This window comes from Syngnathoides biaculeatus, chromosome 13 (genome assembly GCF_019802595.1).
Source record: "Syngnathoides biaculeatus isolate LvHL_M chromosome 13, ASM1980259v1, whole genome shotgun sequence".
Lineage (NCBI taxonomy): Eukaryota > Metazoa > Chordata > Actinopteri > Syngnathiformes > Syngnathidae > Syngnathoides > Syngnathoides biaculeatus.
This window is the reverse complement of record NC_084652.1, coordinates 19,267,945-19,293,849: the sequence shown is the minus strand read 5'-3', so window position 1 is coordinate 19,293,849 and position 25,905 is coordinate 19,267,945. Positions and strand designations below refer to the sequence as shown.

Sequence of the window (25,905 nt, the reverse complement as noted above, 5' to 3'; positions counted from 1 at the left end):
GGCGCGTGAATGCTAATCTGTACAAACCTCTGGAGGGGAGAGTCCAGTTTACGTCACACGCTCCCGAAGAAGGAGACGCTTCCATCGTCATAACACATGTTGGACAATCGGACTCAGCGGTTTACCGTTGCTTTGTGAAGAAGTTTCCTGAACTGGACCATCAGAAAATGGACTTGACTGTCATGGAGGCACCCAGTCGGCCTCAATGTGCTGCGGACACGCACTTCGCGGATGGACATGGCATGACGCTCAAATGCCAATCCTCGCACGGGACCCAACCTTTGAAGTACACTTGGTCCAAGATAAGCGGAAACTATTTCTTGCCTGCTAATGTCGTTCTGGACCCCGCGGAAGGCACCTTGCGTGCGGACAACATCTCGGAACGGGACTGTGGAATCTATCGCTGCACGGTTACCAGCATGGTGGACTCCCAACACTGTGAACTTGTCCTCAACTGTCCGCTGGCCCGAGAAAGCTTCGTCAACAGTCCGCAGACGCAGACAAGCACCCCCAACCCTGTCGCTCTCATCGCAGGCGTTGTCAGCGCCGTTGTGCTCGTTAGTGTCCCCATTGGTGTCGCCGTTTATTACTACTGGAATCTGGCGAAGTTTATGTATAATCAATGTTATTTTGTGTGACAACGCAGAGATGTGATTATTGCATTTCTCCTCTCTCAAATGTTGATATTGTTAAATATATATATATATATATATTATAACCACAACAGCCATTTTCGTTAGCGTTTTACTTTTCAAAATGTTCAACTTATTTTCCAACTGTAAATGTCATCTCGTTTAAGGCTTGATACACTTGTAAATGTTTTAATAAAAGAGAAAATTCAAAGTGATTCTAGCCTATTATCCAGCGATTTTTGTTCTTAAAGTAATTGCAGTAGCAGCAGTGTATATTTCATGACAGAAACACATCAAAGGGTATTTTGGGGTTTACACTGATTATAATCATTCTAAACGTAGTAATGCACTTTGATGTGTTTGCTGTCATGAAAGGTGCTATTCTACTGGTCCTACTACTTTTACTACTAATAATAATCATAATAAAATTTGCCAGAAAATATATATATATATATATATTTTCTCTACTGTTACTCTAGCTACTATTACTATAGAATAAGATACATATATATATATATATTTTTTTTTTTTCTGGCGAATTTTATTATTAGTATTAGTATTAGTAGTAGTAATAGTCGTAGCAGCAGTGGTAGTATAGCACCTTGCATGACAGCAAACATAACTCAAAGTGCAGCAGCAATAATGCGTTCAGGGCTGTGATAATCATATTATCCATTGTTTTTGAATAGCGCGGATAATCAATATGTTTTTCTTTCAGCCAGCGAAGGTGGCGCACTCGAGGAAGGAATTGCGGAAGTCATGGGAGTTATTAGGGAGTTACTAATGACGTCATTAGGGAGTTCCAGTCGTTGGCGATAATCCGGAAACGGAATATATTGTACTGGAAATAATAATACTGATAATCCTTAACCACCATTAAATTCAATAATTATGTTTGTCTGATTATTGTTCATCCAACACTTCAAAAAATTGTGGCAATCCAACAATCAAGAATTCTGCACCGCAATTTTTAAAAACATGAAAAATTTATTTTGAAGGATTACACAAGGAAATGGTGTCTGTTCACGAGTACAGCGTCAAGAGGGCTACTGCGGATGTGTGTGCGTGTGTGTGTCAAGGTATTTTTAATTGCGTACTCGACGCATTCTTGAGTATGTTTTGTATATAACTATATAATACATACATGAGAGCAACCTTTCACATAAACAGACTGTCATGCTAATGTATCTAGCCCTTTACCGTAACACCCTCTCCACTGTTCGGCGCTACGAAAGGTTTAGCCACCGGCTACACTCCCTGAGAGACCTTCCTCGATCGTTGGTGGAAGTACTATCAAAATAACTTGTTTTTGTTTGTTTTTAACTCCGCATGGTAATGTATATTTTTAAACATTCTAAAGCGCGTCATAGATTTTACTAACTTGTAAACATCTAGAAATGTATTGCGTACAGTTAGCGTGAAAGAACTGTGATAAGTCGTGTTTATAATGGATCGATATATATTTGTATGAATGTCAGATTCCGGAGTAAACTGACTTTAGTTTAATTAATTCTAACCGTTCGTTCCCCCCCCCAACCCCTCCTTTCCCCCCGACACACATAGCTATGTCTCCATCGATACCACTGCAGGAGATGATCCGGGCCATCAGGTCAGCCAGGACTCAGTGTGAGGAGCGGGGTGTCATCCAGAGGGAATGCGCTGCCATTCGGGCACAATTCAGACAATCTGACAATGATGCCCGATCTCACAACCTGGCCAAGCTTCTCTATGTGCACATGCTTGGCTACCCCGCACACTTTGGTCAGGTGAGCGGATTTGAGTGACTAGAGATGTGATGAGAAACCATCATCCCATGCCATGCCATGTGTATCTGAGATTCACTTCACATTAGAAATGTTATGACATCCAAACGATTAAAGATGGAGCGCCACTCTGGGTAGCCTTGTCATATGGCTTCATGTGACCATTATTCATTCATATTGGTCCTTTCTGATTGTACTGTAATGTCTGCTGTTTGACTCCTTCACTGGCCTGATTAGTTATTTAAAGTATGGCACATCACATCTAGCACCTAATTATGCTCCGTTCCTCCAGTGACCATATCAGTGCTCCATTCATTTGCCCCAGGTACATTGAAAATCCTACTAGTGTATAAATGGTACTCCCAGAACAGGAGGGACACTGGTCGGTGCAGTACATTTTACAGTTCAATATGGAATTTTAAAAATTACCTAATTTTGTGTTTGTTTATAATGAAGTCCCAGAATTCAGATTTTTAGATCTCTTGACACCATTGTGCTCTTCCACTGTGTTTTAGGTCACCTCATGATTATTTTATTTTTAACAGGAGCGACAGCAAACATGGGATTTCAGATTTTTGAGGTGAAATTGTCTAAACAATCAAATGTCTCAGTATTCACAGTTTGTGGCACAGCTATAGTCTCCATAAATTTAGTGGCAGTACTCTCATTTATGTACCTTTTCTTAATAAGAATTGATCTTATCTAAACCTTTGAATAAATATATAGTTAAAAAGAATACACAAAAATGGTCAGAAATAGCCATATCCTTACTGTCAATTGATAGAATCTCAACATCCTGAGAGATGACCAGGTCTAATATGTGACCCTGACTGTGAATTGGTCAAAAGTGTCGAGTATGGCAAAGAGTACTTTGGACTTTATTTCCATGTTGTTGTCAACATGAATGTTAAAGTCTCTTGTTATGACAAAATAGTTGTAGTCAGTACAAATAATTGATAGCAGTTCTGAAAAATCTTCCATAAATTTTCCATTATATCTTGGAGGACTAGAAATGATAACAGCAATAATCTTTGGGTCACTAAAAGACACAGAGATTCATCCATCCATTTTCTGAGCCGCTTATCCTCACGAGGGTCACGGGAGTGCTAGAGTCAATCCCAGCTGTCATCGGGCAGGAGGCAGGGTACATCCTGAACTGATTGCCAGCTAATCGCAGGGCACATGGAGACAGAGAATTGTCGTACACACAATCACACCTAGGGGCAATTTAGAATCATCAATTAATATAAGCAGATATAATTAATACCCTACAGCTGGACCACCATGCTGCCCACAGATATTCTAATGAGATATGCAAACTTCACACAGGCAGGTCTAGGGTTTGAACGCTGGTCCTCAGAACTTTGAGGCAACCTTCTTACCAGTCATTCACTGTGGCGACAGAGCCACTATTATATCCCAAATACTAGAAATAGTTGGTTTGGTACAATCTGGGACCTTTAACTGAAAAATGCTGTTGTGCTTGTGCTGAAATCACTGTATCTGTGCCACTCTGTGTAACTGGGAAGTTCCTGACCACAAAACAGCTGTGTGAGTGTAATACAGAGACAATGCTTTTCAGAACATATCAACTGCATGTAGAAGCGCCTTCCTTTGGCCGACATCAATGTGACATATGTTTGCTTGTCTGGGTACATTCACATTTGTTGGTGGGCATGTAGTCAAACACTCAACTTTTTGTACAGAACCAATTAAAATTAAAATTTTCATCTTGTCTCCTTTAATCATATAATTTTTAATCCATTTTAAATTGCTTGGTAAATGTGGTAAATTGCCCAAAGTGGAGTCTGCTGCACACACAACCCATGCCAAAGGCTGCAAATGAAGACCCATTAATTGGGCCACCGAATCTGGCCTAGTTCCAGCTCAGATATTTTGGAGCTTTGCCTAATTTCCTTTGGAACTTGCAAAGAGATTCCAATTTCATTTGAGGGATGTCTTCTTTTGTATGCTTTACATTTGACAGAGTTCTCCTTCTCCCTGTTAGATGGAGTGTGTTCGCATGATCGCCAGCCCTCGTTACAGTGAAAAGCGTGTAGGATACCTGGGAGCTATGATGTTGCTGGATGAGAAGCAGGATGCCAGTTTGCTCATCACCAATTCTATAAAGAAGTAAGTAGGATATTCCAATCAGGAATTTTAAACTAATTTAAGAATTATTTAGGTTACATATCTGAAGTTAAAGTTGGCGATCAAATGAGATTAAAATAAAGAGCAACAATTATCATGAAATATGTCAAAACTAAGTATTATTTTAGTAAATTATTTGCCTTATATTATGCATATTTCTGATCGGTCTGTTAAATTATTAAGCTTTTGTAACAAAAAATGTACTCCACAATTATTCCTCGAGCCCAAACAAGATAAATGCTTTCTGACCTAAAACAAAGCGGTCAGAGCATATAACTTCAATCCTAAAATCCTTGCACTGGCTTCAAGTCAGCTTTAGAATAGATTTTAAAGTTCTGCTAATGGTCTATAAATCACTAAATCACTTAGGTCCCAAATACATGAAAGAAATGCTCATGGAATACAAACCCAGTAGAGCTCTGAGATCGACTGACTCAGGTGAAATAGTGGCGCACAGAGTCCATAGCAAACATGTTGAAGCAGCATTTCGCTATTATGCTGCGCACAAAAGGAATATGTTGCCAATAGAGGTGAGGTCAGCCCCAAGTGTGAATATTTTTAAATCTAGGTTGAAAACTCTTCTTTTTTTCTTGTGCTTTTTAGAATATATTCACTGTTTAATCATATTACTTGCACTGTAAGCAGTCTTAATTGTCTTTTTTAAAATATATATTTTGGTTTTATCCCATTTTAAATGTTTTATCTCTCTGTTGTCAAATGATTTTCAGTCATGTAAAGCACATTGAGTTGCCTTGTGTATGAAATGCGCTATACAAATAAATTTCCTTTGCTTTAAAAGGTGACAGTGGAAATTAGAAATTAACAAGACTTCAGAATTTTATTCATCATATAATGCAGCAGTCGTGTGCTTTTCTTGCCTTTCAGTGACCTGTCACACAATAGCCAGTATGTGCAGTCTCTGGCTCTGTGCACGCTCGCTTGTATAGGGTCAGCAGAGATGTGCAAAGATCTTGCCCCAGAGATCGACAGGCTGCTTCGAGCCTCTAATTCTTATATTAAGAAGAAGGTAATTACTGTATTTACATACTTTAAAACGAATCCTATCCAGTATATCGTGGAACCTGGAGGTCAAACACAAACTGGGAGGGTGTTACTACTATACTTAGATTATTCCCTGTTATAAACTACTCGAGTAATTTTTTCAAATGTTGAAAACTTTTAATTATAAAACTTTTCGGGACATGTTTTACATTACAATTTGGCATTGCTAAATTTAAAAAAGAACAGACACAAGAAGCAAAACTAAAATACATGGACATGAAATGGTAAGGTATTTCTTATCAATGATTATAGGTGACCAAAATAATCACAGTAAATATTGTCGCAGTACTGTACTGCTAAAGTATAATTTTGAATTAAAAAACTAAAGTAAAATCAACAACCCAATATGCTTTTCACAATTTGAAAACACACAATTGATAACAGTTAGAACTTAATATTTGTTGTCACACCCTGAACCAGGTATAAGAAGCTGAAAAACAACTAATGGGCTCCAGCACTCCTGCGGCCTTTGTGAGGATAAGTGGCTTGGAAAATGGACTCTCAGCAAAGCTTCATACACTTATAACAGTAATTAGCAGTTTATAGGGAAACCATAATAACATAAACCATTTCATTCTTAATTGCTAAGTTAATGGGAAAAAAATCACAACAACAACACTTTGGAGCAAGAGATAAGTGATCACCTAATACTAAGATCATTTGTGCTATATCATCTTCGTTTAGGTTGTGTATTTTTCTTGATTGTAAACCATTCATTCTTCTGTGTTTAAAAGTGTGATAGCCATGTCTTAATTTAGGAAAATTGAAATGTGTTCTTAATGTTAAAGAACTCGATAACGTTCAGTAACTGCTGTACTTAGTAGTTAGAGTCTGGATTAAACAAGCAATTGATATGGTATATTATTGCTGAAGTCCTCTTGTTTACCCAGGCTGCACTGTGTGCCATACACATTGTTAGAAAGGTTCCAGATCTCTGGGAAGTCTTTGCTCCAACAGCTCGCTCTCTCCTGGCTGAGAAGCACCACGGTCAGTATATCTTGTTCACCTTTCTTGAGATAAACATTTCGTGGGTGGTTTGTAATCAAAGGTTTGGCACTGTTTCTCTCAAGGTGTGCTCCACGGTGCTGTCGTGCTCATCACTGTGCTATGTGAGTGTAATCCAGAGACACTGGAACGCTTCCGAAAGGTGACAAGGACCCACCCAAGAAAATTTACTTTACATGCTAACAAATACCGTTAAATATCTATAGAACCACACACCACTTGCCAACTGACCTGCAGCACTCTACATTCCCTTGTTTATACAGTGAAATGACAGCTTCCGGGAGAAACTTAAATTCAGATCCCTTGTATTCTGGATTATACTGTGCCTTGTGAAAGTATTCAGCCCCCTTGAACTTTTCAACCATTCGCCACATTTCAGGCTTCAAACATAAAGATATAAAATGATTTTTTTTTGGTCAAGAATCAACAACAAGTGGGACACAATTGTGGAGTGCAATGAAATTTATTGGATATTTTATACTTTTTTAACAAATAAAACTGAAAAGTGGGGGGTGCAATATTATTCAGGCCCCTTTACTTTCAGTGCAGCAAAGTCACTCCAGAAGTTCAGTGAGGATCTCTGAATGATCCAATGTTGACTGATGATGATAAATAGAATCCACCTGTGTGTAATCAACTCTCCGTATAAATGCACCTGATCTGTGATAGTTCCAGGGTTCTGTTTCAAGTGCAGAAAGCATCATGAAGACCAAGGAACACACCAGGCAAGTCCATGATACTGTTGTGGAGAAGTTTAATGCCGGATTTGGATGCAAAAAGATTTGCCAAGCTTTACACATCTCAAGGAGCACTGTGGAAGCAATCATATTGAAATGGAAGGAGTATCAGACCCCTGCAAATCTACCAAGACCCGGCCATCCCTCTAAACTTTCAACTCAAACAAGGAGAAGACTGATCAAAGATGCAGCCAAGAGGCCCATGATCACTCTGGATGAACTGCAGAGATCTACAGCTGAGGTGGGAGAGTCTGTCCATAGGACAGCAATCAGTCGTACACTGCACAAATCTGGTCTTAATGGAAGACTGGCAAGAAGAAAGCCATTTCTCAAAGATATCCATAAAAAGTCTCGTTTAAAGTTTGCCACAAGCCACCTGAGATGCACATCAAACATGTGGAAGAAGGTGCTCTGGTCAGATGAAACCAAAATTGAACTTTTTGGCCACAATGCAAAAGGATGTTTGGCGTAAAAGCAACACAGCTCATCACCCTGAACACACCATCCCCACTGTCAAACATGGTGGGAGAATCATGGTTTGGGCCTGCTTTTTTTTTTTTAGCAGGGACAGGCAAGATACTTAAAATTGACGGGAAGATGAATGGAGACAAATACAGGACCATTCTGGAAGAAAACCTGTTGGAGTCTGCAAAAAACCTGAGACTGGGATGGAGATTTATCTTCCAACAGGACAATGATCCAAAACATAAAGCCAAATCTACAATGGAATCTTTCACAAATAAACGTATCCAGGTGTCAAAGTCCAGACCTGAATTTAATTGAGAATCTGTGGGCAAAGCTGAAGACTGCTGTTCACAAACGCTCTCCATCCAACCTCACTGAGCTTGAGCTGTTTTGCAAGGAAGAATGGGAAAGAATTTCAGTATCTCGATGTGGTAAACTGATACAGACATACCCCAATCGACTTGCATCTGTAATTCCAGCAAAAGGTGGCGCTACAAAAGTATTTAATGCAAGGGGGCCGAATAATAACCCACGCCCCACTTTTCAGGTTTTTGTTGAAAAAAAGTGTAAAATATCCAAGAAATTTCATTATTGCGATTGTGGAAGAAAAAAAAATTGTCTTTATGTTTGAAGCCTGAAATGTGGCAAAAGGTTGAAAAGTTCAAGGGGGCCGAATACTTTAACAAGGCACTGTTAAGTACGGACCCTTGGCTATCTGAGTTTATCATGTCTACTAAGACAGTGTCTGTTTATATTGCAGGCAGTCCCGGATCTGGTTCACATCATGAAAGGCTTGGTCACGTCCAGTTACTCTCCAGAGCATGATGTGGCAGGGATTAGTGATCCTTTCCTACAGGTTTGTCTACAGTGTAATACAGCTAATTGCGCAGAGTCTCAACCGTTGTATTTTACACTTCATAATGGGCCACACATTTGAAATGGCAGACTGGTCTAGTACCCACACTCTTTTAATACGAAGCCATGCTGTTGTAACATGTGCAGAATGTGGTTTGGTATTGTCTTGCTGAAATAAGACGGGCGTCCATGAAAAAGATGTTGCTTGGATGGCAGCATATGTTTCCCCAAAACATGTATGTATCTTTCACAATTCATGGTACCTTCATATATGTTTAGGTTATCTATGCCATTGGCACTAATACACCCCCATACCATCACAGATGCTGGCTTTTGAACTTTGCCTTCATAGAAATCAAGATGGTTCTTTTCCTCTTTAGCCCTAATACACAATGTACACAATTTCCCCCAAAAATTTGACACAGAACACCACAATTCACTCTCATTAGGCCATGTGAATTGGTGTGTGGCAGGCCTTAAACACTTCACCTGAATTTAGTTGGAAAGGTCACAGGTTAATTTGCTCCTCTCCATCAGCATTGAAATGCTTCTGCCCAAGTGAAAGATGAGCCAATTAAAAAAAAACGAGCACTCAAATCTTCAAGATTTTTGAAACTTTCCTTTTAACTATTGAGACCATATAACCTGATATGTAATTTGAGAGCCCCAACTATTTTTCAAAAGCATTTTCTTGTCACATCTGATTTGGGTAAAATTCTGTTTACCTATCTTGATATAATCCAGATGAAACTTGGTTAAAGACCACGCATAGACAAAAATATCAATCAACTCATGTTTGGGGGATTACTTACTCCCGTGACCCTTGTGAGGATAAGCAGCTCAGATAATTGATGGATGGAAGTTTACTTATTTATATTCAGTCACCACTGCCTGCTTAGTGATTATAAAAACAAAGTAACATTCACTCATATTTGAAGAATGTACGGCTGTGGTCAGTAATGCCCGCAGATATAAAGTTGCGGGTGTGATTAGGGATGGAATCTCAAGACCTTAAAACTTACTGTGGTAACAGATTAATATAACATCACTATATTCTGTGCATCCAAGAAAGCAGGTGGAAAGGTAGTAAGGCTAGAAGTTTAGGAGCGGGGTTTAAATTATTCTACCACGGAGTAGATGGGAAGAGAAATGGAGTAGGGGTTATTTTAAAGAAAGAGCTAGCTAAGAATGTCTTGGAGATGAAAAGAGTATCAGATCGAGTGATGAGACTAAAATTTGAAATTGAGGGTGTTATGTATAATATGGTTAGCGGCTATGCCCCACAGGTAGGATGTGACCTAGAGTTGAAAGAGAAATTCTGGAAGGAACTAATGAAGTAGTTCTGAGGATCCCAGACAGCGAGAGAGTTGTGATTGGTGCAGATTGTAATGGACATATTGGTAAAGGAAACAGGGGCGATGAAGAAGTGATGGGTAAGTACGGCATCCAGGAAAGGAATTTTGAGGAACAGATGGTGATGGACTTTGCAAAAAGGATGGAGATGGCTGTAGTGAACACTTATTTCCAGAAGAGGGAGGAACATATAGATACCTACAAGAGTGGAGGTAGAAGCACGCAGGTGGATTATATTTTGTGCAGACGATGTAATATGAAGGAGATTACTGACTGTAAAGTAGTGGTAGGGGAGAGTGTAGCTCGACAGCATAGGATGGTGGTGTGTAAGATGAATCCGGTGGTGGGTCGGAAGATTAAGAAGACAAAGGTAGAGCAGAGAACCATGTGGTGGAAGCTGAGAAAGGAAGAATGTTGTGCGCCCTTTGGGAAAGAGGTGAGACAGGCTCTCGATGGACAGCAGAAGCTCCCGGAAGACTGGACTATGACAGCCAAGGTAATCAGAGAGACAGGCAGGAGAGTACTTGGTGTGTCTTTTGGTAGGAAAGGGGAGAAGGAGACTTGGTGGTGGAACCCCAAAATACAGGGAGTCATACAAGGAAAGAGATTAGGGAAGAAGAAGTGGGACACTGAGAGGACTGAGGAGAGGCGAAAGGAGTACATCGAGATGCGACGTAGGGCAAAGGTAGAGGTGGCAAAGGCTAAACAAGAGGCATATGAAGACATGTACACCAGGTTGGACACGAAAGAAAGAGAAAAGGATCTCTACAGGTTGGCCAGACAGAGGTATAGAGATGGGAAGGACGTGCAGCAGGTAAGGGTGATTAAGGATAGAGATGGAAATGTGTTGACTGGTGCCAGTAGTGTGCTAAATAGGTGGAAAGAATACTTTGAGAAGTTGATGAATGAAGAAAATGAGAGAGAAGGAAGAGTTGAAGAGGCAAGTGTGAAGGACCAGGAAGTGGCAATGATTAGTAAGGGAGAAGTCAGAAAGGCACTACAAAGGATGAAAAATGGAAAGACAGTTGGTCCTGATGACATACCGGTGCAGGTATGGAAGCAATTTGGAAAGATGGCTGTGGAGTTTTTGACCAACTTATTCAACAGAATACTAGATGACTGTAAATGAAAAATAAAATAAACAAATACCTAACCAAAATAGAAAACAAAAAGTCAAACTCAGACATGATAATTTCAAATTTCATCTGATATTAGTAGAACATGATAAATCTGTGTTTAACATTTTTCATCAGTAAAAATTCTTGATCTGACAAACTTTATCCGAAGAAAAGTTAAATGCACTGATCTGTCAAGGAATCAGCACTTCTTCTTTTCCTTTCGGCTTGTCCCGTTAGGGGTCGCCACAGCGTGTCATCTTTTGCCATCTTAGCCTATCTCCTGCATCTTCCTCTCTAACCCCAACTGCCCTCATGTCTTCCCTCACCACATCCATAAACCTTCTCTTTGGTCTTCCTCTCGCTCTTTTGCCTGGGAGCGCCATCCTCAGCATCCTTCTACCAATATACTCACTCTCTCGCCTCTGAACATGTCCAAACCATCGAAGTCTGCTCTCTCGAATCTTGTCTCCAAAACATCCAGCTTTGGCCGTCCCTCGAATGAGCTCATTTCTAATCCTATCCAACCTGGTCACTCCGAGCGAGAACCTCAACATCTTCATTTCTGCCACCTCCAGTTCAGCTTCCTGTTGTTTCTTCAGTGCCACCGTCTCTAATCCGTACATCATGGCCGGCCTCACCACTGTTTTGTAAACTTTGCCCTTCATCCTAGCAGACACTCTTCTGTCACATAACACACCAGACACCTTTCGCCAGCTGTTCCAACCTGCTTGGACCCGTTTCTTCACTTCCTGACCACACTCTCCATTGCTCTGTATTGTTGACCCCAAGTATTTGAAGTCGTCCACCCTCGCTATCTCTTCTCCCTGTAGCCTCACTCTTCCCCCTCCACTTTTCTCATTCACGCACATATATTCTGTTTTACTTCGGCTAATCTTCATTCCTCTCCTTTCCAGTGCATGTCTCCATCTTTCCAATTGTTCCTCTGCGTGCTCCCTGCTTTCACTGCATATGACAATATCATCTGCGAACATCATGGTCCAAGGGGATTCCAGTCTAACCTCATCTGTCAGCCTATCCATTACCACTGCAAACAGGAAGGGGCTCAGAGCTGATCCCTGATGCAGTCCCACCTCCACCTTAAATTCCTCTGTCACACCTAAGGCACACCTCACCATTGTTCTGCTACCATCATACATGTCCTGTACTATTTTAACATACTTCTCTGCCACACCAGACTTACGCATGCAGTACCACAGTTCCTCTCTTGGTACTCTGTCATAGGCTTTCTCTAGATCCACAAAGACACAATGTAGCTCCTTCTGACCTTCTCTGTACTTTTCCACGAGCATCCTCAAGGCAAATAATGCATCTGTGGTACTCTTTCTAGGCATGAAACCATACTGTTGCTCGCAGATACTTACTTCTGTCCTGAGTCTAGCCTCCACTACTCTTTCCCATAACTTCATTGTGTGGCTCATCAACTTTATTCCTCTATAGTTCCCACATCTCTGAACATCCCCTTGTTCTTAAAAATGGGAACTAGAACACTTTTCCTCCATTCTTCAGGCATCTTTTCGCCCGCTAGTATTCTGTTGAATAAGTTGGTCAAAAACTCCACAGCCATCTCTCCAAATTGCTTCCATACCTCTACCGGTATGTCATCAGGACCAACTGCCTTTCCATTTTTCATCCTTTGTAGTGCCTTTCTGACTTCCCCCTTAGTAATCATTTCCACTTCCTGGTCCTTCACTCTTGCCTCTTCAACTCTTCCTTCTCTCTCATTTTCTTCATTCATCAACTTCTCAAAGTATTCTTTCCATCTATTTAGTACACTACCGGCACCAGTCAACACATTTCCATCTCTATCCTTAATCACCCTTACCTGCTGCACATTCTTCCCATCTCTATCCCTCTGTCTGGCCAACCTGTAGAGATCCTTTTCTCCTTCTTTCGTGTCCAACCTGGTGTACATGTCTTCATATGCCTCTTGTTTAGCCTTTGCCACCTCTACCTTTGCCCTTAGTCACATCTCGGTGTACTCCTTTCGCCTCTCCTCAGTCCTCTCAGTATCCCACTTCTTCTTCGCTAATCTCTTTCCTTGTATGACTCCCTGTATTTTGGGGTTCCACCACCAAGTCTCCTTCTCCCCTTTCCTACCAGATGACACACCAAGTACTCTCCTGCCTGTCTCTCTGATCATCTTGGCTGTCGTCGTCCAGTCTTCCGGGAGCTTCGGTTGTCCATCGAGAGCCTGTCTCACCTCTTTCCGGAAGGCCGCACAACATTCTTCCTTTCTCAGCTTCCACCACATGGTTCTCTGCTCTACCTTTGTCTTCTTAATCTTCCTACCCACCACCAGAATCATCCTACATACTACCATCCTATGCTGTCGAGCTACACTCTCCCCTACCACTACTTTACAGTCAGTAACCTCCTTCAGATTACATCGTCTGCACAAAATATAATCTACCTGCGTGCTTCTACCTCCGCTTTTGTAGGTCACTATATGTTCCTCCCTCTTCTGGAAATAAGTGTTCACTACAGCCATCTCCATCCTTTTTGCAAAGTCCACCACCATCTGCCCTTCAAAGTTCCTTTCATGGATGCCGTACTTACCCATCACTTCTTCATCGCCCCTGTTTCCTTTACCAATATGTCCATTACAATCTGCACCAATCACAACTCTCTCGCTGTCTGGGATGCTCAGAACTACTTCATCTAGTTCCTTCCAGAATTTCTCTTTCAACTCTAGGTCACATCCTACCTGTGGTGCATAGCCGCTAACCACATTATACATAACACCCTCAATTTCAAATTTTAGTCTCATCACTCGATCTGATACTCTTTTCACCTCCAAGACATTCTTAGCCAGCTCTTCCTTTAAAATAACCCCTACTCCATTTCTCTTCCCATCTACTCCGTGGTAGAATAATTTAAACCCTGCTCCCAAACTTCTAGCCTTACTACCTTTCCACCTGCTCTCTTGGATGCACAGAATATCAACCTTTCTCCTAATCATCATGTCAACCAACTCCTGTGCTTTTCCTGTCATAGTCCCAACATTCAAAGTCCCTACACTCAGTTGTAGGCTCTGTGCATTCCTCTTTTTCTTCTGACGCTGGATCCGGTTTCCTCCTCTCTTCTTTGTCTTCGACCCACAGTAGCTGAATTTCCACCGACGCCCTGCAGGTTAGCAGTGCCGGGGGCGGGCGTTGTTAACCCGGGCCACGACCGATCCGGTATGGGATTCTTTAGATGAACGCTCATATTTGTTTGGCACAGTTTTTACGCCGGATGCCCTTCCTGACGCAACCCTCTGCATTTATCCGGGCTTGGGACCGGCCTACAGATTGCACTGGTTTGTGCCCCCATAGGGCTGCATTTGATCTGTCAAGGAATCAGCACGAACGGTCTATACCCGCAATGTTTTGAAAATGCTGAAAGTTTAGTTCAACATAATCGGCGTTAGTGGCAACAAGTAAGCGATACATTGTAACAAACATTTCTGTCTGCAATCGTGATGTATTGTTATCATCTAGCGTAGTTTACAGAGGGATCTACTGTCAATCCATTGATGAAAGCTAGCAGGAGATGATCTATATCTTCCTAAAGCATGTGGAAGGGAAAAGTTTTCAACTTCAGAGAAAATGTTCGCATTTAGAAATATGGACAGACTAGTCTAGCGTTAGAATTTAGATCAAGTCAAAGTAAATCACAATCTCATACTTATTATAGTTAGATACTGAAACATTACCCGTGTTATATCCCAGAAATGTTTTCAATGTAACTGAATTTCCTTTGACATGGCTCATGATGTTGATGACTTTCTACATAAATCTGCTCGCAGTACGTGAAGAAGCTTGGAACATGCACTTTTGACATAACTTCCAAATATGCTCAGTACGGTTAACTTGCATTTCCTGTTTCCAGGTGCATACTGATTGTTTAGGTTCAGTCTTGTTTTGTTTCCAACGTTTATGAAATAAATAACATAAATTAATGTCAAGACTGCACAAAATAAGCAACATCTTTCAATATCTATGTATTTCTGCTCATAACAAATTTTACGCATGTGATTTTTCGTGCTCAACTGTGCAGATTTGCGAGTGCGATGGTGTGCGGGTGCATACACAGCCGTCAAATCACAGTGACTGAAGAAAGAAAGTATCCTAAACTGTAGACAGGATGTTACACAGAAACAAATCCAAATTCTCCTCCTCCATTTCTAGGTCCGCATCTTGAGACTGCTGAGAATCCTTGGTCACAACAACGAGGCAGCTAGTGACACTATGAATGATCTACTCGCTCAGGTTTGATTAATGCTTATGGTGCATGCTTTATTGTCTCAAACAAGAGGCTAGCTGTTTAATGTTCATGTTTGCAACAGGGAATCTGATGGTCTATTTTATGTGCATATACATCTGTATAGGTAGCTACCAACACCGATAGCACTAAGACTGTGGGCAGTGCTGTGCTGTATGAGACGGTTCTTACGGTGCTGGACATCAAGTCTGAAAGTGGACTCCGGGTGAGCGACCCTTTTTTATTGGATATGGTCCTTTCACAATACTGACTAGTTGCTATTATACTAAATGACATCAATTCATAAATACGCACGTATTATTTCCTCAGATACTGGCTGTGAACATCCTGGGTCGCTTCCTTCTTAATAATGACAGGAACATTCGGTCAGTGCATCTTAACAGCTTTCAACCCCAAATTCGTTTCACTCATTTTCATTTCTTCCCCCATCCTCTGCTTCCTTCTCTGTACATTTTTGTTCCTCAACGCCACTGGCAACTTCCTGACAAGTTGTCATCAGTTTGAGCTGTCTCATCATCATGTGCAACAATGGGCCTTTCCAATGGCGATCTTAAGCTTGGCCCCCTTAGCCATGTCCCACAAGCTTTGAAAAAGGCAAATGAACAGAACATGTTTGAAGTCGATTCTCTATCGCGTATTCCAAATAATATTGGGGTATGTTTTTTGCCAAATGCGTCAGACTTGTCCAAGAGAGTTCTACCAAGAGATCTCAACTATTTCACACAATGATGTGTACACAGGATTAAGATTTTGGACAGAGCAGGACGCAATGTCAGAGTTACAACAAAACATGGGCGAACGATGCAAAAGAGTTTGACGCCTCACAAGCTTCATATTGAAATCCAACAGGATAAAATAGTGGAATCGTAGTGCCCGTGTAAAGCAGAGAGAGTACTTTTTACTTGGAAAGATCACGAGTAATATCATTGAAGTCTTTATAAGTGAGTGGGTGTATTCATTTGACTTTGCTCGTAATCGAACCCAGTGCTCTGTCTTAAAAGTCTGATGTGATACAAATGGGCAAATATACATTTCTCTTGCATTACATCACACATTTACATATAACGAACCAACTCTTTGGCATAAAACATTACACAGTTCGTTCAGCAGGCCAGTGATACGCTAACAAAGTAAAAGTTGTTCTCCTGCAATGTATAAAGCACTGATGATAATTCAATCAAACTCAGAGAAGATACTTCTCCCTCACTTACCCACAAACATACAGCCTTGTGTTTGTTGATATTGTCCACACTTAGTTGTACATGCGGTCTTCTGCAAGCCTTAATCCATCGTAGACACTTTGTCAACTGTGTTTGAGGCTTTGGAAAATGAATCAACCGGGGCCCTTTTAACCTAGCCGGATATCTTTCATCAGAATTGCACGTTCCCCAAGCGCATCTGAGGACCCTTTTCTTCGTAACATTAACTTTTCCAAGCGCACGCTACTGACAGCCAGCATTGTTTGTGGGACAATACGGCAAGAGGGGGGTGTCAAGCTAGAGGTTAAGACAATGCGGCTATCTGATTGGCTATTATTGTGCGAGTGATTGACAGGTCGGAAAGTTCCATTGTTCCTCTGGGGTTTCTTATAGTAATATTTTTCCTAGCTCTTACCTCTAATGGACATGAGGTCACTATTCTTGGATTGCAATCACGTGATAATCGCCGCCATTTCTACAGACAAGCGAGGCGTTGCAGACGACATCACCATGGCAATGTCCACAGACCCATGTGCAAGCGGCGAGCGGCGGATGTTTTCTGCCTACTTTAATTCACTCGATGATGTCGCCAAAGCTAGATATGTACAGATCACTCTGTGAAGATATCGATCCGTATACGCTTCACAATGACGTACTTTCAAAAGATCTGAAAGACTTCGTGAAGTAGAATATACGGACACTAAAAATACACATGCTTAATGCATACAAAATGATCAGAACAGACTTTCAAATAACCATTTGCCTTGTGTACTTGAGATTGGTTCAGATCTGCACGTTCGTATATTTGCAAGCCACTTTTGTTGCCGTTTTTTTTCGATAACCCAATTGTATCTTCTCCTTCATGCAATCTAATCTTTGGAAGACTGAAAAATTGCTTCCCAATGTCTCTGTTTCCGCGATTTCCACATTCGCAGACGCAACAAAAATCTGGTGATCATCTGATGATGATGGAGAGCTGACTCTTTGGCTGCAACAATGGCGGTCAAGTACCCGGATGAACAAGCGTGCCGTCACGTGCAACCTAGCCATACAGACTGTTTTTTTTTCTTTTTTACCTTTAGCCTTTATCACTTTGTGGTAGAATGGAACATCTTTTTGGGGTTTTATCACACACATGACAGCTCAGGAGATAAGGTGTTACTGTTAAAATTTGGGGGTCAGTATTATTTTACCAGATTGAAAAATGATTCAATACTGGGGAAATATCTAAATTACTCTTATTATTACTAGGCAACCCAGCGGACAAATGTTTTGCCCATCTGCCTCACAGTTCTGATGACCTGGGTGAAATCTGGCTTTGCCTGTGTGGAGTTTGCATGTTCTCTCCATCCCTGCATGGGTTTTCTCCGGGTATTCCGGTTTCCTCCCACATTAGATTTTTTTTTTTATAAAGCTCCGTCTTACTATTTTGCTGGATTTATGTTGTTGTGTGCATGTCCAGATACATTGCCATGACTTCCCTACAAAAGATTGTTGGGACAGACAACATCGCAGTGCAGCGGCACAGAGGAACCATCGTTGACTGTTTTAAGGACCCGGATGCTTCTGTCAAACGGTAACTTTCCACCTGCTTCATAGTACATGAAACAGTTTAAAACAATAGCTCACTTCCAGGAACATTTTCTTTCGTTTAGCCGTGCGTTAGACCTCTCCTTAGCATTGGTGTCTGCCAGCAACATCCGCTCCATGATGAAGGAGCTGCTCGTGTTCCTCTCCTCATGTCCTCCTGAACTCAGAGCTGAAGCAACCAGTGGTATTTTCCATGCTGCAGAGAGGTGAGTGAATCATGCATGCATGTTGGGCAAGCCGGCATGTAAACATTCACAATTGCATGTGATCACAGGGATTGCTTTCCTGCCTTTGTGTGACACACTTCTCACTGTGTGCCTGCGTCTAGTCTCACAAAGACATTAGTGTATGCTTCAGTGGCAGTCCGGCGATGTCACCACAATTTCACTCAGTCACTTCTGTGTGAATGTTCACGGCAGTGAGGACATAGATGGAGTTGTGTGTTTCTGGCCTACTCTAAAGCACCGTTGCGTGTTTGTCAGGTACGCACCCTCCCAGCGCTGGCACATTGACACCATCCTGCATGTCCTCATCACGGTAAATTCTTTCACATTACACACATCGTTGCCTTCAACATATTTTGGGAGCAGAGATTATGTATGCAACTCCTGACTTCAGGGTGTCCAGTTATTATAATAATTATTAAATCTAACAAATGAATACAGTACAGTATTGTATTATTGTAGTTTCTGCCTGAATGATCTTACATGTGAACATCAAAGAGACTGTGCACCACACTGTCAGGTTGTCAATAAAATGAACATTTTTGGACACTTTACTTCTTAGTTGTTCTACTCTTCTATTAGTTATCGACATTTAGTTATATTATCGGGGCACAAGCCATTGCAAACTATAGACCGGTCCCAAGCCAGGATAAATGCGGAGGGTTCCGTCACAAAGGGCCTCTGTCTTAAAAGTTTGCCAAACATGACAAATAAATATGAGTGTTCAACCAAAAAAAGAGAAATTCTGGCAGGAGCTAGATAGCTGTTTTGAGCATCCCAGTTAGAGAGAGAGTCTCGACTGGTGCAGATTATAGCGGACATGTCGGTAGAGGAAACAGATGATGAAGAAGTGATGGATAGGTTTGGCATCCAGGGAAGGAACTTAGAGGGACAGATGGTGGTACACTTTCCCCAAAAGGATGGAAATGCTATACTGAACACTTTTTTGCAAGAAGAGGCAGGAAGCGTGGTAGAAACTGACAAAGGAAGAGTCTGATGGGTCTTTTCAAGAAGAGGTGAGACAGGTTCTCTGTGGACAGGAGGAACTTCCAGAATACTGAACCACTATAGCCAAGGTGATCAGAGAGACCGGCAAGAGAGTACTTGGTGTATCTTCTGGTAGGAAAGAGGAGAAGAAGAGTTGGTGGTGGAACCTCAAATTACAGGAAGTCATACAAGGAAAGAAGTTAGAGAAGAAGTAGGATATTGAAAGGAGAAAAAAATGCATTGAGATGTGACATAGGGCAAAGGCGGACTTGGCGAAGGCTAAACAACTGGCATATGAGGACATGTATGCCAGGATCCTAAAAAGGGAGAAAAGGATCTCTACAGGTTGGCCAGACAGAGGGATAGAGATGGGAATGATGTGGAACAGATTAAGGTCATTAAAGATAGTGATGGAAATGTGTTGACTGGTGCCAGTAGTCTGCTGGATGGATAGAAAGAAAAGTTTGAGGAGTTGATGAATGAGGAAAAAGAGAGCGATGAATGGAAGGTGCAAGTGTGGGAATAATTAGTTAGGGTGAAGTTAGAAAGGTATTAAAGAGGATGAAAAATGGAAAGGCAGTCCTGATGACATTCCTGTGGAAGTATGGAAGCATCTAGGAGAGGTGGCTGTGGAGTTGTTAACCAGCTTGTTCTACAGAATTCTTGCAGATGTGAAGATTCCTGCGGAATGGAGGAAAAGTGTGCTGGTTCCAATTTTTAGGAACAAAGGCGATGTGCAGAGCTGTGTGAACTATAGATGAATCACGATGATGAGCCACACAATGAAGTTATGGGAAAGTGTAGTGGAGGGTAGACTCAGGACAGAAGTATCTGTGAGCAACCGTATGGTTTCATCCCTAGAAAAGTATCACAGATGCATTATTTGGCTTGTGGGTCTTGTGCTAAAAAAGGCAGTAGGGCAAGTTAAATTCTTGCCTAAGTTTTGTTTTTTAAATTGTGTCTATGCGCTCTTATTTGTTACCAATTCCTACACTGCTAGGCCGGAAGTGATGTGAGAGATGAAACTGTCCCCAACTTGATCCTGCTCATCACCAATGCTTCTGAGCTTCACCGTTACACTGTCCACAAGCTTTACCGAGCAGTCCTCGCTGACATCTCTCAGGTGTGTGTTTGTGTGTAATTCTCCAATTCTTTACTTCTGCGAAGTACAAAATTGGTGTAGGTCGCCACTGTAGTAAAGGGACTGTCATAAACCAAGTACTCCCGGTGTTCTAGACAGGGAGTCCTCGGAGTACACCGATAACTGCGCATGCATTATCGTGGCGAGTGACTACATATTCTTACTTCGCTGTGCAAGTTGTTTCATTTTGCACCATTTGTAACCTCATATGGTCGTAAACCACAGACCAGCTGTAATAACATACTCATATACTCATAAATGTTTCATTAATCCTGATATCTTGTACAGTTTTACTACCCCTTCATATTGTTCATGACCATTTACTGAAATTTACATTTTTTGTCTTCTGATTTCTTTGTTGCATCATAGTTTTTAACTAACTTTCATTCTTGTCTGTCGGAGAAAAATATCCATTCATTTAACGTCTTAACGCTTTGAACTCAAGTCTGTGTGCACACTGCAGGGTGTAAACCAATCTAAAACTAAAAATTGTGTAAATTTTCAGTACCACTTTTTTTCTTGTTTTGCTAATACTTTGTAAATTCATATCTAATTCTTCTCATGATCAGGAAAGTGTATCCTCACCTAAAATCAAAATCGCCTCATTCATTTGATCTTCACGATCCTTGTAAAGGTAAATTTTTTAGGATAGCGCTTGTAATGGATCTAATTACATTGTGGAGTACACGACAAGGTGCCCAGTGATTGGTTTTGGTGGTGTTACATTAATTTCTTTGCCCAACATCTCTATGTTCCATGCAGACACATTACACATTTTTTGAAAGAAAGTTGCTCACGTTTCATGGCTGTCTACAGCAACCTCTAGTTCAAGTGGCATGCTGGTGCATTGGAGAGTATGGGGACCTGCTACTTGGAGAAGAATGTCAAGAACTGGAGCCCATTGAGGTAACCGGAGCACACTGTTGTTGTACCCTCCCCAAGAAAACATCCTTTTTTTTAGTTTGTTTTTTTATTCACTATTGTTTGTCATTCCAATTAGGTGACAACAGACGGCGTGCTGGACGCATTGGAAACAGTTCTACAGTCTCACATGTCAACCCCAGCAACAAGAGGCTTTGCTCTCACTGCCACCATGAAGTTGAGCACTCGAATAAATGGCAATGTCGAGTAAGGCAGACTTTGGTCTCTGACAGCTCATAGTAATTTCATGCTGGCAACAACATGAACACAACTCACCCTGCTGTATTGTTTACAGCTTATGGTTGTTGATAGTATTATAGTCAGTTTGCAAATTAAGCTAAATTTAAAATGTTTAATGGGACTGAATTAATCACTTTCTTCATTTTTTTTGGCCAGAATGTCTATATAATGAGAAAAGAGAAAATGTCTATTCCATATTTTCACGTCTGACTGATTTTTTTGGGGGGGTTTGTTTTTGTTTTTTTTTAGTCGAATAAGAAGCCTCGTAAGCATTTACGGCAGCTGTACAGATGTGGAGCTCCAGCAGAGGGCAGTGGAATACAATGCGCTCTTTCGAAAATATGACCACATGAGGTTTGTGAGGGTTTGTTTGGATGTTTGGAGGGGGGAACACTGTGGTAGAATACCAAGAGGACAAAAATAGCTATTCTTCTGGAAGTGCTGAGACGGATGTTCATTGTTTCCACAGAGCAGCGGTTTTGGAAAGAATGCCTGTGATTGAGAGGAACTCTCCAGGTCATAGCAACGGGGAATCTATTGGGGATGTCAAAGAAGAGATGAAGGTGGGACAGGTCAACTCAAAAGAGGCCCTGCTGTCACAGCAGCCTGTTAACCAGGTACAATTCTGATTCCTTCAGAGCACATGACACCATTGTCGATGTACTTTTATTCCAAAAGATTCAAGTAAACCTAAAGGTTTTTTTCTACTCACCCGGGAGGAGACAGCGGTGACGTCACTGCAGCTAGATTGACTTTATACTCGAGCGTAACACACAGGCGCTGTTTCTTTGGACATGGGAGTTCTCATCCACGCAGGGGATTTTCCTCCTCCTTGAATTGGCTACGACACAACAGAGTGGAGTTTCCTCTGCATTTTATGGCCAAATTCAGAAGCCGTTTTTACTTCCGGAACAAAGCAACAACAATGGCGAGCAAGAACCGTGCTGCTAGAAGAAATGGACCTAGATGACCAGATAACGCATTTAAGTACCATATGTTATAAAATCAGTCAAAAAGGCGGCATAGGTGCTATGTGTGCCTGAGTAGTTGAGTACATTATACAGTATGTGACTAAAATGGACCAATTACAAGAGATGATCTCTACTACATTCTGCGCGCGAAATACAATTTGTGCTCTGTGCAATCAAGTGCCGCATTTTGCTGCGTGGCCCAATGCGTCAGTCATATGATTCAAAGGTGGTGCGGGAGTAGAAAGCGACCAATAGTGTTGATTTTTCTTGACTAGCTGTGAGTTTCTGCATATATATTCATGTAAATAAAGTAGAAGGTTTTTATCTGTTGTCTCAAGCAGCTTTCCTGCCTGAACATCATTTCATCTTTGTGTCATGCTAAATCAATGGTAATGAAGCTCAACTACCCAATTTTTAATTTTCTGCCTGGCATAAGATCACTAGAAGAATCAGAACTCCTGCATTTAGTCTGGCACCATGGCTGTCAAGGTTTGTATTGCTCTTTTTTCTAAATTATTATTATTTGCATTAATTGGACACTCGAAATTGCCCCTAGGTGCGATTGTGAGTGCGGTTGTTTGTGTCTATGTGCTCTGCCATTGCCTGGCAACCAGTCTACGGTGTACCCTGCCTCTTCCCCGTTGACAGCTAGGATAGGCTCCAGCACTCCTCGCGACCCTCGTGAGGATAAGTGGCAAAGAAAATGGATGGATTATTATTTGCATTCCTGGTATCCCAGTTTATCATTCTTATTTTCTCATTGTGGTTTTGGAATGAATAATGATGCATGCGTGCATGGCCTTTTTCCTCTCCTCCTGTGTATTTGGTGTTCTTAAGGTATGTGATCTTTTGGACCTGCTTGGAGATTCCGAACAGTCCATTCAAGCTGGCACAGTACTTATCCAGCCCATAAACACAGCCAAGCCTGGCGGAGGGGAACTTCTGGATCTGTTAGGTGGCTTTGAGCAAACTCCGCTGGCGCCAGGTCTGAGTTTTACAACACGTTTAAACTCTCTAACAAGAAGAAGGAGGGAAAATATTAAAATCTGAATTTTATCCTCCATGACTGTATTGGACTTACAGGAGTGAGTGGGAACGCACTACTGATCAATCCAAAGCGTGCAAGATAAATATCCCCCCTCCCACCCATAGGTAGATTGCGGGAGGTTGGCTGCTTGAGAAGTATATCTTGGCCCCCCCTGGCCTACGTAACAGTCAGGAAGCAGATTAGCATCTTTATCATCTCTACATTAGTTGGATGAATACTCAAACTGTTACCTCTTTGGCTCCAAAGCCCAACTTCACAGATGAGCTACTCCTAGTGGCCATCATAGGTTTAATTTTTCATCTTTTTTGCTTTTTATTTGGCTTTATCGTGATAAGGGGTACTTAGAGCGTGAGAAGTCGAGGGATATAAACTGGAGGATGCATTAAGATTTATGAAGAATTGAAATTGAAAGCCGTAACACTTCAGTGTTGTCCAGTTCCTTTGGCTGTACAACAAGTAAGGACCACTTAAGGAGTCCACAAGGCATGTTCTAAAAATAGCACAGGTTACAAATGATTATTGTGCTTTAAATTTTGAATCTGACATACTTAGATTAATGAACATTTTAAAATGTCATCTCAAGTATTTCTATATTAGTAAAGGAGTTTTGTTATGTAGTCATGCTTTGTCTAGGCTTGAACCACACAGTCATGCTGCCTGTGTTTCATAGGCCCCGCAATGAGAGTGTACGAGAAGAACGGTGTAACTTTGACATTCAGCTGTGAGAAACAGTCCGACTCGAGCCTGACAGTGACCCTGAAAGGAAGCAACTCGTCTGACTCAGACATCACAAGCTTTGCTCTCCAGGCCGCCGTGCCAAAGGTTTTTCGCCTTTTTGTCAGAATTGTGAAGAACAGAGCACTTGGGACGCTATTGTGATGTAATTGGGTCCAAATTGTAAAGAAAATGATGAAATTATTAAAAATTATTTTTGTCCTGATTTCACTTAGAGTTGAGACATTTCTAGATGATAAGGTAACAATTCCTTTAAAGCTGCAAAAGACAAACCTTGCAGAGGTGCTACAATTCTTTTTGCTAATAGAAAATCATTTGAGCATTTAATATCAATTTGATTTGCTCTGTCCTAAGACAATTCAGAATAGTACTAGAAAAACTGGCATACCAGGAGTACAACTATATGTTACTGTAGGTGGCAAGACAATACTAGTTTCCCAGTAGAATTTTGAAAGAACTAGTAGCGCGAAATTGTCAACTACATTTTAACTGTGTGACACAAGCAAACTTGTTTGGTGTCCTCACCTGTGTTGGTTTCAGAGTGTCCACTTACACATGAAAGCCCCCAGCGGAAATGCGCTTCCTGCACAGGGCTTAGCTGAGGTTACCCAGTTGGTCCTTCTCAACAACCCAAACAAGGTGAGACACATGGATACCCGTTATCGTCGTCCCCATTCCAATTGGTATTTTCCTGAACTCAACCCTTGCGAAAATACGTCCTTCAAGTTTCATCTTCTCAATCTCCCTCACACCCTGCAGGTCAACCTTAAAATGAGGATACGGATTTCTTACTCGAGCCAAGGGTCTTCCATTCAGGACACAGTCCAGATTGATTCCTTTCCTGGGCTTTCCTGATTGGCATTGGTCAGTCTACTATCAGACTGCCATAACACCACTCCACAAATGCCAGGAATGGTTTTACACTAATGTTGAACTTTGACAGAAAACACAACATTGTGGTCTATTTGTATTGGCATTCTCTACTTTGGAATACATAAAAACAATCAAGTATTTGTTTTTCAATGTCACCTTATGTGTAATATTCAGGGTTTGGAATACTGTAGTTCATTTTACCTTTGATTGTCTTGTACTTTTGAGATAATGAATGTATTGCAGCACTCCCTCTCCAAATGTTTTTAAATGATTTCATTAAATATAGTTCAATACTAACAAATGAAAGTTTATTATGCCAGAATGTCATATACCTTCAAGCTCTCGTGTTCTCCTGTGCCTTTTGTCATTTTTGCTCAGAGGTTTGTCTACATTTAATAGTTTAATTACAAAGTTGGAATCAGCATTTCTATTCCTGTACTGTATAAATAACGAACCTTTTGAGAAATAGTAATTTGTTGATTTAGTCTACTCAAAGACTAACTGTTGTGGTTCTCTTTTTTTTGTAAAGCCCAATGCACATATCCTTTTAA

The 25,905-nt window shown here is 41.2% G+C and overlaps 1 protein-coding gene across 4 annotated transcripts; it reads left to right on the top strand.

Annotated features, from left to right (window-relative positions):
* Positions 1–1,573: 1,573 nt before the first annotated feature.
* ap1g2 (adaptor related protein complex 1 subunit gamma 2) lies at positions 1,574–25,843 on the top strand. Of its 4 annotated transcripts, none has more exons than XM_061839191.1 (22): positions 1,574–1,711; positions 2,196–2,398; positions 4,404–4,528; positions 5,432–5,573; positions 6,499–6,595; positions 6,679–6,755; positions 8,576–8,671; positions 15,332–15,412; positions 15,532–15,630; positions 15,735–15,790; positions 18,087–18,200; positions 18,280–18,420; positions 18,697–18,751; positions 20,426–20,548; positions 21,383–21,472; positions 21,567–21,694; positions 21,977–22,081; positions 22,197–22,344; positions 23,536–23,683; positions 24,417–24,568; positions 25,022–25,120; positions 25,241–25,842. In XM_061839191.1, exons 1-22 carry the CDS (start codon positions 1,645–1,647, stop codon positions 25,334–25,336), a joined length of 2,442 nt encoding a protein of 813 aa, XP_061695175.1. In that variant the 5' UTR covers positions 1,574–1,644; the 3' UTR covers positions 25,337–25,842. The 4 variants fall into 4 exon arrangements, with proteins under 4 accessions (XP_061695175.1, XP_061695178.1, XP_061695179.1 ...); XM_061839194.1 differs by having other exon boundaries at positions 1,698–1,744; XM_061839195.1 differs by lacking the exon at positions 1,574–1,711 and adding an exon at positions 1,784–1,919 and having other exon boundaries at positions 25,241–25,843.
* The last annotated feature ends 62 nt before the right edge of the window (positions 25,844–25,905 follow it).